The sequence below is a fragment of the Vulpes vulpes genome, chromosome 11 (assembly GCF_048418805.1).
Source record: "Vulpes vulpes isolate BD-2025 chromosome 11, VulVul3, whole genome shotgun sequence".
Lineage (NCBI taxonomy): Eukaryota > Metazoa > Chordata > Mammalia > Carnivora > Canidae > Vulpes > Vulpes vulpes.
In genome coordinates, this window is record NC_132790.1 from 25,485,080 (window position 1) to 25,505,898 (window position 20,819).

The 20,819-nt window shown below is 34.4% G+C and overlaps 1 protein-coding gene and 1 pseudogene across 5 annotated transcripts in view; both read right to left on the reverse strand.

Moving 5' to 3' along the window:
• RAB6A (RAB6A, member RAS oncogene family) overlaps nt 1–20,819 on the reverse strand; it is a 78,783-nt gene that overhangs the window by 13,704 nt on the left and 44,260 nt on the right. For 3 of the 5 annotated variants that reach the window (XM_026010513.2, XM_072727382.1, XM_072727381.1), the window contains 4 exons: nt 15,392–15,445; nt 13,705–13,810; nt 11,747–11,858; nt 6,078–6,171 (listed from right to left, as the gene is read on the reverse strand). In XM_026010513.2, the coding sequence (XP_025866298.1) occupies nt 6,078–6,171; nt 11,747–11,858; nt 13,705–13,810; nt 15,392–15,445 (366 nt within the window). Of the gene's footprint in view, nt 1–6,077; nt 6,172–11,746; nt 11,859–13,704; nt 13,811–13,876; nt 13,983–15,391; nt 15,446–20,819 lie in introns of all 5 variants that reach the window. The other 2 variants (XM_026010514.2, XM_072727383.1) reach the window with 1 other exon arrangement.
• On the reverse strand, nt 15,529–15,680 carry LOC112928760 (U2 spliceosomal RNA; annotated as a pseudogene).

A 20,819-nucleotide genomic window follows, 5' to 3' on the forward strand; every position in this document is an offset into this window, starting at 1 on the left:
AGATGCAAAGGAGAAAATGATATATTAACTCTAGTTCAATCCCTTGAGCAATTACTAAAAAGGTTATGAAAGTTCTAGCTAAAAATAAAAAGAGTTAAAATACAATGCAAAAACATTTGATTAAATTAAAATGGCAGGCAAGCAGATAACAAAGAGTAAATGACAGACATGTACCCAACTACATTAGTTATTACATTATATCTAAATAAACCAAACACTGTGATTAAAAAGCAGAGATTTTCAGACTGGATTTTAAAAAGCAGTGAAATCCAACTATATGCCATCTAACAGTGACCTACTTTACAAGGAAAAAGATATATCAATCAAACAAAAAGAGAACTGATGTGGCTATATTAAAATCAGATAAAGACTTGGAGACAAGGAGTCTTATTAGAGATAAAGAGGAACATTTCTTAACACTAAAAAAAAACGTTTTAGGAAGACAATAATAATCTTAAATATGTATGCATTCAATAAAGAATTTCCAAATACATAAAAGCTGACAGATCTAAATGGCAAAACAGGCAAATACAAATGCTGTTGTAGATTTTAATACAATAACACGCTTTTTAATCCTTTTACAGTAACTGATAGAACTACAGACAAAAAATTAATAAGACTATTTAAGATATGAACAATGCTATCAACTATCTTGATATAATTGATATTTATAAAACATTATAATTGACAACTATACAAAACTATTGTTTTCCAGTGGAATATTCACCAAGACAAGCTATATGCTAGGCCATGATTCAAATCTCAATAAATTATGAATGACTAAAATGTTATGTAGTACATTATCTGACCACAACAGAACTAAACCTGAAGCTGTAACAGTAAGAGATCTAGAAATGCCCCAACTATTTGGAAATTAACATATCTTCTATATCTTCACTGATACAGTCATTACATCTCTCTATATATTTATTGAAATTCACCTATATCTAAACCTTAAATACGTGCATTTCACTTAAGTACATAAATGTTTACCTCAATAAAATAATTGGGAAAAAAAGTTCAATGTATGTTTAGCTGAATTCAAAGAAACTCAAGAGGCTGGAGTATCTAAGTTGCAGTGAAAATACTGAACAAAGGACAATTTCCCATGTAACCTAGATTCTCTAAGCTTGTTCAGTCTGAGAAATTCTTAAGACAGAGTCAAGCTCATTAAATAATTTTTTTCTTAAGGTATAACATGGCAGCCCTAAGTATCTGCTTAAGAAATACAACATATTATTCTTCCATTCAGTGAACATTTATTGAGTTCAGTATGACAGGAGGCAGAATTGACAAAAAACTCTATATGAAAAGTAAGAAGGGGGAATGCCTGGATGGCTCAGCGGTTGAGTGTCTGCCTTCGGCTCAGGGCGTGATCCCAAAATCTGGGATTGAGTCCCACCATCAGACTACCTGCAGGGAGCCTGCTTCTCTATCTACTGTCTCTGCCTCTCTCCCTCTCTCTCTGTGTGTCTCTCATGAATAAATAAATCTCATGAATAAATAAATATTTTTAAAATAAATAAATCTTAAAAAAAAGTAAGAAGGGGAGCTACATCAATAATTAGGAAAGGCACTCGATCTACATTTGATTATGTCTGAACCAAGTTTTTGATTACAAATAACGAGAAGAAACAGTATTTTAGGAAGGACAATAACATATAATGGAAATATGGGAACAGAGTAAGCCAGGAGGACTATAAGCAGTACAGTATAGGTATACAGTGGCCAAAGATGAAGATTTAGAGCAGCAGTGCAGAGCGTACTAAGGACTTTGCTTAAAATTCAGGATAAAATTCATAAGTAACCTGATTAAATGTGCATTTAAAAAAAAATCACTCTGATAGCAGGATAGAGGGTTATCTAAAGTGGGGCAAGAATGAAGGCAGGTATCTGTTAATAAGCTATGGTAGCAGGCAAGGGAATACACAACAGGGCCTAATATAGCAGAATCAATATGTATATAAATGACCTTTAAAAAAAAAGATTTAGGGATCCCTGGGTGGCGCAGCGGTTTAGCACCTGCCTTTGGCCCAGGGCACGATCCTGGAGACCCGGGATCGAGTCCCACGTCGGGCTCCCTGCATGGGGCCTGCTTCTCCCTCTGCCTGTGTGTCTCTGCCTCTCTCTCTCTCTGTGTGTGACTATCATGAATAAATAAATAAAATCTTAAAAAAAAAAAAAAGATTTATTTATTTATTTATTTATTTTAGAAAAAGAAAGCACAAGTGGTGGGGAGGGGTAGAGAGAATCCTCAGCAGTCTCCCCACTGAGCAGGGTGTCCCACATGGGGCTCAATCCAAGGACCTTGAGTTCATGACCTGAACCAAAATCAAGAGCTGGCTGCTTAACTGACTGAGCCACTCAGGTGCCCCTAAAGGACTGCTTTTAAGGCTTGAATAAAAACGAGTCAAAAAATTTGAATTTCACTAGGTTTGTACTCCTACTTCATGAAGACTTTTTTTGTTTTGTTTTTTTTTAAGATTTTATTTACAGGATCCTGGGTAGCTCAGTTGGTTAAGTCTGCCTTCAGCTCAGGTCATGATTTTGGGGTCCTGGAATTAAGACCTTCATTGGGCTCACTGCTTAGCAGGGAGTAGGCTTCTCCCACTCCCTTTACCCCTCCCCACCTCACTTGCCCTCCCAAATAAATAAAATCTCCAAAATAAATAAAAATGTTATGTATTTATTCGGGGGAGAGAGCAGAGAGGTATAAAGAAATAAATAAATTTAAATAAATTTTGTATTTATCTATAAAAATAAAATAAATTTATCTAATTAATTAATCAATTAAAAAATAAAGTTTAAAATCATTAAGCAATTCTCTAATCCTAGGAGGTATTCCTGGAGACAATCTGCCATTCTAAACATCTCTGTCCTTTCTTACCTTTGTTTAGTTATCAACTACCCCACTCTCTACCAAAGATAGTAGGATGGAGGAAAATATTCCTAATTTCTACAGAAGGCTGTGTGGGCTTTAAATATATTTGTCTTAGGGAAAACTTCTCTCACCAATTTCCCCCCCTACTGCCAAAGTTTCCAATGGCATGATAAACATTCTATTTGCAAAATAAGTACTGAACTCAAACCACACAAGGTGCATTGTCCAGAGTCAGGAATTGGACAACGGTTATTTGGTAGATTTGATTTAGATTTCATTTAGGAAAATTTGAATTTTTCCATATACTTAATATGTCAAGTGATATCAAAAGGAATGGTTTTTTGTGTGTGTGTGTCTTTGTTTTTAACGCTGGGGTGATATGTAGTGCAACTAAAAGAAAATAACGATTTCTTCAATTTATAGGCATTTACATAATTTTTAAAATAATACCTATTTGGCGCAGCCCAGGTGGCTCAGCGGTTTAGCACTGCCTTCAGCCCAGGGCCTGATCCTGGAAACCCAGGATCGAGTCCCATGTCAGGCTCCCTGCATAGAGCCACCTTCTCCCTCTGCCTCTCTCTCTCTCTCTCTCTCTCTCTGTCTCTAATAAATAAATAAATAATTAAATCTTTAAAAAAATGATACTCTATTTGATTAGTTTTTAAGCTCCTTTATAAAAATGCATTTAAGGAATAGACAACCCATAAAATGTAATGTGATGTATTTCTTAGCTAATATTTAAAATTAGTAATCTTCCCACATGATAGAAATATAGGCCATATAATTAATCACTGACAAAGGGGAAAATTTTAGCCTATTATTTAAATGTACTTATTAACATAAGATTTAAATTCTTTTTTTGGTTTCATTCTTTCAATCAGTAGGGAAAAGGGGGACGTAGTTCCAGGATTTTTGTCTTAACTAAATTATGTAACAAAGCAAAGGTCTTTAAATATTGAAATAAAATTCTAATATACTATGGTACTCCCTATAGAATGCAAAGTAATGGTTTTTGTGAGGTAAGAAAGAAGCTAAAAAAAAAAAAATTTAAAGGCAGCTCTCTTCCAAAATTTGAAAACAGTAATTTTGATCATATTTATATTTAAAAGATAATAAAATCAGGTCTCAAAAGAATCAGGAACTTCAGCTAATTCAGATGTTCAGACATATCTAAATAAAGAGAAATAATAAAGTAGCAAATAGGTTTCGAATTCAGGGTAAGATTGTGTTGTAAAAGAATTCTCTCTTCATTATCACTGGCTAGCTATATCCGTATGTATGGGTCAGGCTTCTAGAAAAAATCATGTGCCTAGTGCCGAAAAAGTTCTAAAATTAGATTGTGGTAATGGTCCCACAATGCTTTAAATTCACTAAAAAATTCCTGAAATGTATATTTAAAACATGTGAATTTTGTGGTATGGAAATTATGCTTCAATAAAGCTATTTAAAATTATGTTTATAAAATAACAAATGAACGACATATATAATTTTCTTGGCGTCCTGAGAATTATCTTAACTTGGAACCAATTACATATTATGAAGATACAGCTATCACTAGTGACCACTGTATGCTGATGATTTTAGACTTCCAAATCTATAAGACTATTCGGGGTCAGGCCTAGGGGGCCACAGCAATCCCTTTAGACACTAATCCAGACCAAAAGATGTCTTCGGGAATACCATACTTTGACATATAAGCAACTTGGGCATTCATATCCTTATCAAAATGTCTATAATAGATGAAAGCTAGATGAAGCTACCCACTGCTATTAGAACAGTATTAAGTGATAATAATTGTGCTACCTTTTATTACTCAAAATTTTTAATTGTCTATGGCTCCTATGAGTTCATTTACTTATCATTTTCTAAATTCCAGAAACATTGATAGGTCCTGTGAACATATAACTTTGATGGGAGAAATATTTCCAACATAATGTGGTAAGTTCTAGGAGAGTGGTTTCATGGGGGTTAGGGCGGCCGGAAAAAACACAGACTATTTATTGCTAAATAAAATAGTCTGCAGGTATGGTATGGTAGAGAATGTCAGAAAAAATGGTTTTGAAGAGCTGACATCTAAACTGAAACTTGAAAGGATGAGTAGTTATCAGTCAGGAAAGAAGAAACGGAGTATTCTAAGCAAAGAGAACAAAACCATGAACAAAGATTTAGAGCCATGGAACAGTATACTAGGGTGTCTGGGTGACTCAGTCAGTCAATCTTATCTGCCTTCAGCTCAGGTCATGATCCCAGGACCTGAGATGGAGCCCCACATTGGGCTCCCTGCTCAGTGGGAAGCCTACTCTCTCTCTCTCTCTCTCTCTCTCAAATAAATAAATAGAAAGAAAGAAAGAAAGAAAGAAAGAAAGAGAAAAAAGAAAGAAAGAAAGAAAGAAAGAAAGAAAGAAAGAAAGAAAGAAAGAAAGAAAGAAAGAAAAAAAAAGAGTATATTACAAGGAGGGAATTAGTGACAGTTCAAAATTACTTACATGTATTTCAAGGCAAGGTTAGATGGGACATAAGAAACAATATACAGAATTTTTCATAAAGCTCAACTTATTCAGCTTAAAGGATTTATTTTAACTTTCTATTGATCAACTAAATCTAATTTATCGGTTTGAAAATCCTATAAATCTGGGACCACTACTTTATGATAGGTAGCACTAAAGAATTAAGCAGTTGAGTTTTTGGGTACTCCATCTTTTAGAAAATAGTTTGATAATGTGAGGTGTCCCCATATTTTCCAGCTCTCCCAAAACACGCCTGTTATAAACATGGTTAAAGCAACAGCAGGTTATTAAGGATACGGTAACCAGAATGTACCTCCACAACTACAAGCAAAATACCATTCCTGACAGCAAATACTTGCTTTCTTTTGTCATTAAACTCTAAAAAAAACAAAAATAAAACCCAACTACCTCGAAACAATGCAGCCCTGATGCAGTGAGGGTAAGTTTACAACCTTGCAATCATAATGAAATAGTTGTCCTGTGCACAATCTATGAAGCTTGGCAAGGCTTTCCTCCTTTTCCAAGAACTATGCCACATTTATATTTTTTCACTGTACAGTATATGTTGCTAGTTCATGAGGCCTGCTGTTACCAACTAGAAAAAAATCTTATACAAGAGAATACTCACACAATTATTTCATAGGATCTTTTTTCAAATTGATAACCTCAACTCATACTCAAACACTTACCTGCTTTACGTTGTATCCTGCTTTTGCACTTGTTTCAATAAACATAACATTCAGCTCTTTGGCTTTCCTTTCTCCTTCCTCAATTGATACTTGCCTGTAAAAAAAATTAAAAGATAAATGCTTCTCTTTGCAAGATGATATTATAAAAACTATAAATAAGATTCTGAAAAGAACTTTGAGAAGGGTGCTAGTTACACAGATGAGACTAGTTTGAAGATCCATCAATCTGCAGTACACTTGAAATTTGTGCACTTCTGAGTATACACCTAACAAAACAAAATTTTTAAAAGGCATTTTTTTAATGATTTGCTTTTACTTGGCTGGGCTCATTCTGTATTTTGTTTTGTTTTTAAAGACTTACTAGTCTACTATTTTCTCTTAATATTAGATCATAAGAATTTAGTCTTATAATGAACTTCCATGTAAAATAATTTTTATGACCAATTAATTTGTCAATTTGCTACTATAATTTATGTAATCACTCCCCAAACTTAAAAATGTAAGTTTTCTTCAAATTTTACTTGAAGAAAAATGCTGCTATAAACATCTTTGTGCATAATATTTTGTACACTGTGGGTCATTTCTTTAGGATGGACTTTGTGAATTTCTCTAAGTGGAACAAGTGAGTCAAAAGACATGTATCTCTCTTGATACATTTTATAGGGCATTTGGTGATGCATTATAATTAGCACTATGTCTCAAATTGTATACACTCTTCAAGTGTAAGATTATGTTACTTATCTTGGTATTCCTAGTGTCTAGCTGGCACATAGGTGTTTAATAAATATGCAAATGTTTCTAATTAAATGGATCTAAAATATCAGCTAAAAAACCCTGCTTCCTACAACACAGAAAACCAATGCAAAAGAATTACCACAAGCTCTCACCACATTTACCCACCGATCTACTACCATTAAAAATATTCTACCTCTAGTCCTGCTACTATAAAGGAAAACTGTCCTTACTCCCCAAACTTACACCTCTGTACTAGGTTCCACTCTCTTATCTATAAGATAGTATTCTAGAAAATCTCCACTTCCTAGAAAAGTCAGGAAAGAAAATGAGTATTCTAAGCAAAAAGAATAGCACAGACATTCTGATATAACAATCCAACTGTTAATGTTTTCCTGCATCTGCTTGTTTTATCTTCGTTTTCTATGTATTTACATGTGTATATAATGTTAAAAAAACATGTATTTGAGAATAAGTTGACAATTTGTAGCCCGTTAGCCCTCAGTATATCAACAGTGTGAGTGTCTTTAAAATAAGTCTGTCAGATGCCCTAAAATTTACTCCTTGGACCTCTTCTCTATTTACAATTACTCCCTTAGTGATTTCATGCAGTCTTACAGTTTTAAATACCACCTACCTGCTGATTACTCCTACACTTATATATCTAGTCTTGACCGCTGCTCTGAACTCCAGACTCATATATCCAATTGCCTACCTGACATCTAATTAGATATTAGGGTATCTAACAGTAATTCTTCCTTTCTTTCTTGGAGAGGGACAGAGTGGGGAGGGAGAGAATCTTAAGCAGGCTCCATGCCCATCTCAGAGCCTGAACATCGTACAAACCTGAGAGCATGATCTGAACTGAAATCATGAATGGGATGCTTACCAACTGAGCCACCCGGCAATCCCTAGCAATTCTAAATTTAAAATGACCAAAACTAAAAAAAAAAAAAAAAAAAGACCAAAACTAAAGTCATGATATTCCATTCCAAACCATTTCTTTATATACTCTCTCCCTATCTCAGCTAATGAAAGTTACTCAGGCCAAGAATCTAGGTGTCATTTCTGACTCCTCCTTCTCCCACAACCCATAACCTGTCCATCACTATGTATTCTATCCATTGCATGAATATCTTGACAGTTCTGTCTTCAAAATGAATCTGCATTTGGCCACTGAACACTATACAAGCTACCATTATCCTGGTCCAAGTCATCATCATTTCTTGCTTGGATTATAGTCTCAATTACCCTCCTTGCTTCTACTCCTATGTATTTTCAACAGAGCAAAGAGTGATCTATGAAAAGTTATTCTTCTGCTTCAACCCTCGAATCTCATTCAGAGTCCTTACTTTGCCCCACTTGACCTGGCCTTTATTATCTTTTTCTTTTTTTTTCAATCTCATTTCCTCCTACACTTTCTTTTTTTTTTTTTTTTTTTTCCTCCTACACTTTCTATCATTCTCTTTACCAACTATATAGGACTCCACGCTGTTCTTCAAATAAACTAAGTGTATTCCCAACTCAGGGATTTTCCATTTTCTGGGCCATGAGCTTTTAGGACCTTTTCCTCCTCTAGATATTTGCAATAGTTGACTCCCTTGCTTCCTTAGCATGTTTCCTCAAAAGTCACCAGTCATCTTCTCAATGATGTCTTCCACTGGTATCCCACCTAGTATTTCAAACTCACACTTGACATTTTATATTTCTTTTTCCGGATTTATTTTTTACTCTAAGTATGTATCATTATCGAATATACTATGTATTTTAAAAATTATTTTGTTTTTACTTATTTACTGCCTGGTTCATTCTCTGAAACAAAAAAAGTTCTTTGAAGATTTGTCTTTTTTGTTCATTACTCTATCCTAGAGTATCATCCTCTGAAATGTAAGAGATAATAAATACTTTTGAATGAATATTATGAGTCAATGACTATCTTATACATAAACGATTCCTGACAGAAATTCTTCCTAGTTTACAACAATGGTCCCAAGTGTGGTTTGATTTTGTCAGAATCACTTAGAAGAGTCACTAAAATATAGATTCAAGGGTCCCACACTAAACTAATTACATTACAGCATCTAGAGGTGGGACCTAAAACCCTAAAATTTTAAAAGTTGATTATGATCCTTTATAGCTAGATCTTAAAAGACGAGCTGATAAGCCATATTTACCAACTGATTCTCAGTTTTGAAACATTTGGGAATCACTGCTACAGATGACAGAAAGTACTGCCCATTGAGGTGTTTATATTGAAACAATGAAATAGATATGCTCTGGTCTTTCCTCCAAGTTTTTACCAAAAAAATACAATTCTCAGTGTGATAAAGATAATTTAACTTTGAATAATTTTTTTTAAACTTTTTCTCCTGATTACAAGTAATTTTTAAAAAAGATTTTTATTTATTCATGAGAGACACACAGAGAGAGGCAGAGACTAGGCAGAAAGAGAAGCAGGCTTCCTGAGGGGAGCCCAATGCAAAACTCGATCTTGGGACTCCAGGATCATGCCGCGAGCCAAAGGCAGACACTCAACCACTGAGGCACCCAGGTGTGCCCAAAAGTAATTTTTTAAAAGACCAATCATTAACAATAAAGTCCTCCATAATCCTACTCCCTTCTCAAAGATGTGTAGTAACAGTTAAATTCCATGTATGCTTATGTAGATTTGTTCTAAGCAAAAGAATATATATATCCCTATCATCTTTTTATGGATATATCATGCTATACATACTAATCAAGTGAAATTTTTAAGCTTCATGTGTTAGACATCAACAAATTCCTCTCATTCTTTTTAGTAGCTACAAGTATTTCACTTATAAAATGCTACTGCTATTGATGGGACATTCAGATTGATTTTTTTTTTTTTTGGAGTATAAATAACGTGGCAATAAACATTCATGTATGTTCATTTTTTCACATTTCTATGGGTGTATCTGTGGAATAAATTACTGGAAGTGGGTTTGAGTCAATTAAGATTTTAAATTCTGATAGTGTTGAACTGTTTACTCCCCAAATTATATTAGTTATATGGGTCACCTGGGTGGTTCAGTCTGCTAAACATCTGCCTTCTGCTCAGGTCATGATCCCAGGGATTCTGGGATGGAGCTCCACAGTCAGGGGAGAGGCTGCTTCTTTCTCTCCCCTTTGCCCCTCCCCCTGCTTGTGTGCTCTCTCTCTCTCTCAAATAAATAAATAAAATCTTTAAAAATATATTAGTTACATTTTCAGTATAATAGAGTTCGTTTATTTAGATTTTTGGTAATACTATGCATTATAAATCTTCTGAATAATGGTTGGTCTAATATGTGAATATGATCTTTATATATTCAGATTTAACCAATCTTTCTCTTTATGCCTTTAGGATTTCATGTCATGCTTATAAAGGCCACCCACCTACTACCAAAAAAATTTTCTCCTAATGCTTTTTTTAAAAAAATTTAAATCTTTTACTCATTTTAAAGTTAGTTTAGTGGGGGATGCCTGAGTGGCTCAGAGGTTGAGCGTCTGCCTTTGGAGTGATCCTGGAGTTCTGGGATCGAGTCCCACATCCGGCTTCCTGCATAGAGCCTGCTTCTCCATGTCTCTGCCTCTCTCTCTCTCTGTCTCTCCCATGAATAAATAAAATCTTTTAAAAAATTAAATTAGTGGAATGAACAAACCTTTAATTTAAAAAAAAATGTGAACAGCTGAAGGGTGATAGTCTGGTGAAAACTGAGAAACACAGTAATTCTAAACCAATGAACAAATATTACCTTGAAGAAAAAAATCACTTTCAGTATAATTTAGATAACTTTCCAGGATTTGTGTACTTAACTGAAATGTTACACAATAAAAGAACAGATGCTATATGCATCCTTTTAGATAACTCTGGCTATTGTAATAGACAACAATTCAGATATATAATTTTCCTATTTAAAAATGAAAGTACTAGGGACTCTCAACTATAAGAATATATACCTACATGATCTTCAAATTCTCATAGTGGAGATAAATAAAATAGTGAAAATTTATGATGCTAATGATATCCAATTATTTTCATAAAGGAAATATGATCCTTTACTTTTAAATCATGAAGGACTTTTTTTGTCATTGTGTTGCCAATTCCAAATGAGGTACCATGGGAAGGAATGGGCTTAACATTTCCACAAGCCTCTTAACATATTGCATTTCTTTGTAACATTTTAATTAATAGTACAAGTTCAATACCCAAACTTCAATATTCATCTCATGAATAAACAAACAGCAAATAGTAAAAGTTTCTACTATTAGTAAAATCGTCAAGACCATTTAAAACAGAAAGAATATCCAGTAGATTATTTAGGATGCTGAAGGCAGATATTCAAGCCATGGGCTCTACAGTGAATGTTAATAATTTTGCATCCTGTGACTTGAATATGGCTTTGCTCATTTGACTAAAGTATTACAATCAAGCTATTCAGTTCAACTACACAGTCTGGTTCAACCATACAATTTAAAAAAAGGAAAGAAAAACTACACCACTGAATTATAATGAATATTTATAAGAAGACTACCAAAAGACTGTGCATTTAATCATTATGAATAATTTTTAAAGACAGGATTTGTTCTTAAAACATTTTGTTCTTTAACAGAACACTGCTCATGTTTATGAGGCCTAAAAAATGCAAAATAGTTACTAGCTTCACTTCACGTGTAAACAATCTTTTTTCCCCCATGTGTAAACAATCTTGCACAAGAGCTATTTACATATGGGCTTACCCAAAACAAAAAAAACTCATTTTCCTTTAACGACTGAGTTTAATGTTTATATTTCAGGTTCTCACACTACAGAAAAGAGGGGTATAAACTTAAGAATTAAACACGTTTCCTTTCAAAATAATTCTTCAGTAATAAAAATAACAGGCTGCTTAACAAAGAAATCAAACATTCAATACACATACAAAATCACTCTATACCTCTTGTCAGCAAGATCTGTTTTATTTCCTACTAGCATGATGATAACATCACTTCCTCTTTCTGTTCTGACATCATCAATCCATTTTGTAGTTTGCTGGAATGAGTTAACATCTGGTATAGGAGGGTGGACAGAGAGATTAGTGTTACTGCAAAGCCTCCCCAAGTGACAGACCAAAAACAAAACAAAACAAAACAAAACAAAACAAAACAAAAAAGAAAAAGAAAACAAAGAAACAAACCCTGGAAGTTGGGGGAAGGGATGGCACATTAGGACTCACTTTTAATGTGCCTGCAACATAACTCCATTTTATCTGAGTACAACTGTCAGTGATATACATAAATCACAAAAATAAAGTCCTCAAGGTTCCTTTTACAGTTTAAAATTTTGGAACATGACCAAATGACTGCAACGTACCATATGTAATTGGGGGGTAAAAAAACAAACAAACAAACAAAAAAAACCACCTTTTTAGAATGTAAAGACAGCTATGGCAGATAATATGGTGTCACATTGCCACAATGTTTTTTTGATTACTTACACATACCCAGCATGACAAAGAAAGCATCTCCAAAAGTAGGTCAGCCAGTAAATCCCAACACATCCAGAAAATTTATAAAGACTTTAAATAGCTTTCAACACCACTCTGTTTGCATTGCTTATTCAGTTTGTGATCACTTTAAAGCACCAGAATCACTTGTAACAAAATTCAACTTTCCTAGCACTGGATTCTAAGTAGAAATACTTTGATACTTTTTACTTCTTAGTTCCAGAAAAACAGTTCACTAATATTTTAACCACTCGGACAATTTTAAAGAAAAATCACTAAGTTTCACTTGATTTGGTTAAAGTAAGCACAAACATTTTAAAGCTGCAAAACTTGTCAATGCACAGTAATGAACATACACTTTTTTTTTTAACAAGTAGCAACCCAAAGTAAAGCTTCAAGAAAAGAAAGACTGCACATAGCACCTAACCCACCCACTCCCAAAAAAGGTCTCTGAATGCAAACTTATAATTCTGCCATTGCAATTATTAAGTAGATATGACTTCTGGTTGAGCAGATATGCAAAATATACAGTAAGAATATCTCTAGCTCAAATCAACAGTTTATGTAAGATTCCCTTATAGTACGTTATGATGTAACATTATTCTGGTTTTTCTACAAATTATGGACCACTATATGGAATTTTGGCTTAATATTGCCTAATATATAGAATAAAACAATTTACAAAGACAATTTTAATCAGAGAGCATTTCGCTGTCAGTCACCATATACTATGGCACTTAAAATGCCAAAGACATTATTCAGTCTTTAGGGGAAAAAAAAGGAAGATCATTACTTGTTTTAATCTATTTAAAATTTCTTCTTCAAGAGAAGTGAAAGTGTAATTTGTTAGCAACAAAGTCAGTTACAGAATCCAGATGTAATTCAAATGAAAATTAATAGAAAACTGAACATTATATGTTTTCTCTGCCTTCCTCTATAGAGAGAGGATGGCTGGAAGTGGAAAGCAGAGAAAAGTTTGCTAGCAGAAGCTTTTAATAGCCTCAACAGAAAGCTGTGGAGGACGTGAAAATTTTGGCAAGAGGCTTAAATGCAGATTATTTCATTTTAGAGAAATCTGAGATCAAGTTAAATGAAAAAGGAGACATTCTTCCAACCATAATAAGGGTATGACTTAGGGATAACAGGATACTAAGAAAGCCTTGGAGAGGATTCATTATTAAATCTGAAGGAAAATTTCCAGGGCAAAAAAATTTGGCACAGTGGAAATGAAGCATGTTGGTACAAACACCAAAGCAATTATGTATGACCTAGCTGCTATATGATAAGGTTTGCTATGACAAAACTCATTTTTACATGCTAGTATAGAAAACAAGCACAAGACAAGAACATGCATGCAGCTAAGCTAAAGGTTGAAAGAAGATTAGAAATGCATAATTCCCCCCACTCACTTGTGATATCATAAACAACAACTGCCACAGTGGAGTCACGAATGTAGCTAGGAATCAAGCTCCTGAACCGCTCTTGACCTGCTGTGTCCCATAATTGCAATCGTACCTAACAACAAAATCAGTCAAACAAGCAAGAAAAATAAGAAAGGTCAACCCATTGCAAAATACCTACTTGTGATATCGTAAACTACTACGGCTGCAGCAGAATCACGGATGTAACTGGGAATGAGGCTACGGAAACGTTCCTGACCCGCAGTATCCCACAGCTGCAGCCTGATCTGTGGGATGGGAAAAAATAAATAAAAAAAAAAAAAAAAACCAAACTCATACTAAAAGGAAAAAAGAAATAATGTTTTTAAAAGGGGGAAGGTGGAAAGAAGGTAAAAAGTAGACTCATGCAAAAGGTTGAAGGTATGTGAGGAATGAAAATAACAGAAAACTCCTTTCCTTTTTCAAAAGGGAGCAATATTAAAAATTTGCTGGCTCTTGATGGCACATAACTTAAAAATGGCAAGGTGAAAGATTTCATAGAATCAGAAATACAGCTCCTTTTGTCACTCCCTATAACGTCAATCTGAATCTTATGCCTTCCAGATAGCAAAAAGTAGACTCTGTTAATGTTCAAATAGTAAACATAAAAGGTAAAAATGAAGGTAAATGCCAATGAGCAGCCCTGGTTATCAGAGTAAAGGAACGAATGTTTCTCTGAAAGCCTCGCTGAAGCTAAAATGTGTCTCTTTACTATTGGGTCCAGAACATTTTGAAATTGGGTCTCTGGCTACTGTGCTTGTTTCTCCTACACGTTTCTTCCCAGAACATTATATATAACCTAACAAAAAGGAGAAATATTTTTTTCCAACTCTATATAACAATTTCTTTATTACTTTTCACATCTACATTTGAGAAAAGCCTAAAAACAAACATTAAGTTATTTTACCATTATAAAGCAATTTCTAAGCTTTCAAAATTTAAGAAATGACATGCTATATGTTAAAACATAAAATAGAACATCTAAAAGAAAAGCTCACACACTTCTAGGAAATAGCATTAGAGATACAATAATGTTTTTTGGGTGTAGGTCTTGAAATACTGCACTTAAGACAGTTACTGTTTAGTTGATAAATCTCTTTCAGGGACAGTAGGCTAGAATAAATAATTTATACTATGCTTAAAAGGGGAGCATTCCAAAAGATAAGTGTCTAAATCCAATAAATAAATACACATTACTTCTATTCAGTCACTTTGATATATATATCATATTCTGATAAATATTTTGAAATTCACAAATCAACACGGTATTCAAATAAAATATTTTTGAATGCCTCAAGAGTAGCACTCAAGAAGTCTTTAGCAGCTCTAATTTCTTCATGAAAATACTCTTTTCGTAATTTCAATGCTATTTGTTTATCGTTTTTCCAAATCAGTATGACAAATTTTGTCAGCAAGCCTAGAGCATTCAGTATTTTCTGAATAACTTGGCTTTCTCTCCTCTTTGGATTTTATTTAGGGATTAAGTCAGAATGCTACATACTACCACTTTGTTAATAACAGTTTTCCCCAAAGCCTATAAACTAACTTTGTCAACTTGCTAAAAGCTCCTTATGGTGACAATCATCGATTATAGCTTTGATCATAGTTTTCCATCCTGGAGTGTTGCAGAAAATTGCACACTAAAAACATTACTCACTGTTCGATCCTCCAAGTACATTGTTTTTGATAAAAAGTCAATACCAATTGTTGCCTATAAAACAGAATAAAACAAAGAAGTTAAAAAATAGTAATAATTTAATGGCAGTCAGCAGTTTAAGCAGTTAAGGTTCAAATGGTAATTATGATTGTAGGAGAAATAATGAATAAACACATAAACACGTCATAGCCAAGTATGAATGAACAAAATTTTTAGTGATAATGGTTTCTATATACTGAGCACATGCTGTGTATTACACTTGATCTTAGCCAAAAGGCCGAGAAGTGATACATGCCATATATTAAAGAATTCTTTTAGGCCCTTTACATGATCATTTCTAATCCTTATATATCTCTGCAAGGTAGCTACTGTCATCCTCACTTTTATCATTTTATAGTTAACAAAACTGGGCAGACTTTTATTAAGAAAGGAAACAAGCAAGCCTAGCTAGCTTTCTCCTTTATCTTAAACTATGTGACTGTGTATTTCAATTACATTTCTAAATTCAGGTCTTAAATATATATAACCTAAGTACTAATTCTATCTCTTGACATTCAGTCTGGAAATGTATATCCTGTTCTCCTCAAGGCTGGGATAATGGGTTTATAAACTTGAATTATTGGGCAAAACCATCTAACTGACAAACCTGAGGAACGTACAGGAATGGTATACATTTAAGAAATCTCACCCATAGAAGCTCATTTATCAATGTGGCAGAAGCAGCTAATTGTCTATACAAATATCCATCTTCCTGTTCCTTATTAAAATGATCATTTATTTAAATCCATACTTTTACCACTAAAAATACTACATTCTCTAGCCTTCTTTGAGCTTTAAATAAATGGGATTTATTCAGTTGAGAGGTAGGCTGGTTTTTTTTTCCTGGTTTTCTTCTTGCCTGGATATAGATACAATGGCCAGAACTCCAGGAATCATTCAGTAACCATGAGGCAATCTCCATATGGAAGTCATATATTAGATCTGGTTAAACAAAAGTGTCTTAGTCCCAGATGTACTATGGTGCTGCTACACAAGCCCTGACGTACTCTACTTCTAGATTTCTTTTATAGGAAAAAAAAATTTCTCATGTCACTTACTAATGTTATTTTTGTATTTGTTATAAACAGCCCAAAATAATTTTTAACGGCTACTGACAGAAATATGCCATATCAGATCTCACAGCCAACACGTTTTAAAAATTAGTACATCGGGATCCCTGGGTGGCTCAGCGGTTTGGCGCCTGCCTTTGGCCCAGGGCGCGATCCTGGAGTCCCGGGATCGAGTCCCGCGTCGGGCTCCCGGCATGGATGGAGGCTGCTTCTCCCTCCTCCTGTGTCTCTGCCTCTCTCTCTATGTCTATCATAAATAAATAAATCTTTAAAAAAATAAATAAATAAAATAAAATGAAAATAAAAATTAGTACATCATTTATACACCAAACTCATAAAGACAAAAATTAACCTGAAAAAGAGCCTGTTTCTGCTCTTTTCAGTTAATTTATGCCAAGCCGGGCAGCCCCAGTGGCACAGCGGTTTAGCACCGCCTGCAGCCCGGGATATGATCCTGGAGAACCGGGATCGAGTACCACGTCAGGCTCCCTGCATGGAGCCTGCTTCTCCCTCTGCCTGTGTCTCTGCCTCTCTCTCTCTCTCTCTCTCTCTCTCTGTCTCTCATGAATAAATAAATAAAATCTTAAAAAAAATAAAAATAAAAATAATTTATGCCAAGCAGAGCCTAATAGCAAAAAAGTCAATCAGCCACAAGAATTAAACCAACACCAGGAAAAACAGAGAGAATGGCTGGAAAACCAAACATTATCAGCTATTCCAGCATCTTGAATGTTACTGATGTGGAACTAATTCAAACCTTCATAAAAGATGGATGAGACATTAGTGTTGCCTCTTGCTGATCTTTATAGAAATTCAGAAGGCAATAATTATAGAAGAAAACAAAGGTTAGAGAAAATTCTCCCACATATCTTAATTTATAGCTTCACATTATTTTAAGTGTTATTAATTCATTGTGTTGGGAAAGTCTACTTTGTAAAAAAAAAAAAAAAAAAAAAGAAAGAAAGAAAGAAAAAATTAAACTGGTAACAATTCAAGATTGAACACTGGCTTACCCAAATATATCAGCATCAAGATAATAATGATAAACTAGAGTTTAGATATATATTTGTATTTGAATGCTCTCTGCTCATAAGAGTGTTTATTTGCCCCAACAGCAATTTTATAAAAATACTGCAGATGTAAACTAACTATTCTGACTTCCCACATACTGGTTTGTCACCTGTCCTGATGCTGTACACAGCCAAAAGACCCATCAACATCATGATTTACCATTAAGGGACATGATATCTACTCTTACATAAGAGTAATTAAGTAAGGAAAACAAGTTTTTCTCTGTATCAAGCAATGATAATCAGCTTCCTTCTGTGGTCCAAACATATAAAGTTCTGTTGCCTGGCTGCTGCTTTCCCCAGCAGGAAATAAAGAAAAGAGTAAGAGTTGAGAAAGGCAAAGATTGAGTAAAGGAAGAAAAGAGTGGACAAGTTAGAGTCTAACATTGACTAACAGATAAAGAGAATGAAGAAAGGCAAAGGATGGAGGAGGATGCTGATACAAGATCCATTTTAGAAAGGTAATCATCCAATAATAAGTATGTTTGTATATATTTATAAATATGAAAGTTGTATATGTACATTTCCCTTAGATATCTTTGTGCCACATTACTTAGGAGGGAACTTTGAGGAGTCTGTCAATTTTGGAAATGAATCATTACAATAAACATAAAATTTTACTTATGCAAGGTGAACACTGCTTCTCGGCCTTTTGGCTAAGATCAAGTGTTATGCAAGATGATCAAGTTCTAGAGATCACTGTGCATATTATAATACTATATTGTACATTTAAAAATCTAATTAGAAGGTAGATTTCATATTAAGTGTTCTTGGCACAGTTTGAAAAAAAGAACTATTCTCTTCCCACTCCCCATAGAGTAACAATACTTCTGATAGGAGAAAAAAAGAGTCCTTAAAAATTAAAATTAAAAAACAAGAAATCAAATATTAGATGAGAAAAACAGTCCATCCAGGGGGTATTTTATTTCTATTGGTAACAAACTAGAATTTTGTTTGTTACAATTTAAAAGTTTTAACTTAAAGAGCTTAAGGATGTATTCAATCACCACCGTCTTCCTGGGCAAATTAATTTTATTTAATTGTTTTAAATGTTTTAATGTCTTAAACTATGCCACACTGAATTTATGTTTGTTTGGGGTGGTTTTCCATTTAAGATGGAAATACTTTATTCAAATCCATCAGAGAAACGGTCTGTAACAAAATGTGTTTTAAAGCACACATCACCAACTATATATGAAGAGTATGAGTATACACTGCTACATATAAATTAACTGATCAGAACTCAGCTTTTCAATGTTAAAACAGAATAAGCTTCTCTGTAAAAGCAGCAACTTTGTGACATTTTTAACCTTATACTCCTTTCCTTCTTCTTCAAGGTCTCCTTCAACTAAATCACACCAACCTTATTTTTTTTAAAAAAAGATTTTTTACTTATTTATTCATCAGAGACAGAGTGAGGCAGAGACACAGGCAGAGGCGGAAGCAGGCTCCATGCAGGGAGCCTGATGTGGGACTGGATCCCGGGATCCCAGGATCTTGCCCTGAGCCAAAGGCAGACACTCAACTGCTGAGTCATGCAGGTGTCCCCACACCAACCTCCTTATAATCCTTCTGAGGGGCAGCCATGTCCTCACAGGCCTCAGAAAACTCTTCCTCCATGCTCTCAGCCACATACCAGTGAATAGAGGCATGCCTGACATATACATCAGGTCAAACTTGTGGTCCAGGGAAGCCCAAGTCTCAGAAATGTCCGTGACGTTGCTTAGCATGCACACAGCTCGCTGTATTCTGGCTAGGCCTCCATAAAGTACCACAGTGGGAGGTTTGTAATTAATGCCAACTTTGAAGGCAGTATAGTACCAATCCATAAACAGGATAGATCTTGGTGGCAGTGGCAGCATACCATACATTTACCGTGGTAAGGATCACATTTCACCATCTGATTGGCTGGTTCAAAGCATGCAGTGGTGATCTCTGCTACAGAAAACTGTTCATTGAGAGAGATGACAGAAGCATACGTGGCCAAAGAGAATTAGATGCAGGGATAGGGCACCATCTTGGTTTGGAATTCTGTCAGATCAACATTCAGGACTCCATCAAATCTGAGGGAAGCGGTGATGGAGGACATAATCTGACCTATCAACCTATTTAGGTGAATGTAGGTTGGGGGTTCAATATTGAGATTTCCACAACAGACACATAGATGGCTTCATTATCTACCATGAAGGTGAATTTATGTTTACTGTCAATTTTTAACAGCCTTTGATAGAAATCTTCTACATTCAAAGTAATCTCAAAGGTTAGTCTGAGCAAAATAATCTTTCTCAAATAAAAGAATGAATCTTGAGATGCCTGGGTGGCTCAGCGGTTGATCCCTGGGTCTTGGTCAAGTCCCACATAGGGCTCCCTGTGGGGAGCCCACTTCTCCCTCTGTGTATGTCTCCGCCTCCCTCATGAATAAATACAATCTAAAAGCGGGAGGGGGGGGATAAAAGAATGATTAATCTGAAACAAACAAAAAACAGGAAAATGAATGAATCTACTCCTCCAACTGTGGGAATCTTGAGCTTATTTATATTAAGCTGAACCATGTAAAATTGACATTTTATCATTTTTTAAATTATTAAAATAGCAATGTAATATGGTTCAAGCTGATATAGTCTAAACTGTTAGAAAATCTGTGGGTTTACAACTGGAAAAAAAAATAAGTAGTGAAAAAGAAGAGCAACTTTAAGAGATCCAATTCCAGGCTCTCTAGTTAGAACAGTTTTTTTTTTTTTTATTTCGTTTTGAAATAATGCCTAAATTTTGGTCAGTTAAAGACTCTTCTGGCCCACCGATTTCCTCCTTCTTAAATGAAATTAATTCATTGCAAAGGAATCATACATAGAACATGAATTATTAACAACAAAATTTATCATTTTTGTGAGGTAAAACTTCTCTTAAACTAAGGTTGATATATATATTACATATGGCTCATAGAATCCCAATAATAAATTTCTAGCAATGAGACTCTCTCTTTAATTATCCATTTCAGAAGTCTTTCTGTCGTGTGTGTGTGTGTGTGTGTGTGTGTGTGTGTGTGTGTTGGGGGGTAAAGTAGGGAATCTTCAAATCTCCCATCTGATAATTAAGTTAGCAGCTAACCACATAAGGTCAGTTCATCATATTCAAATACTTAATTTACTGTCAAGCAGATTTCCCCAAATAAGAATGTAAGGTACTATATTGCCTAAATTTCCTTATAAGAGCTAAACTAAAAGAACATCTAGGATTGTATCTGTTATA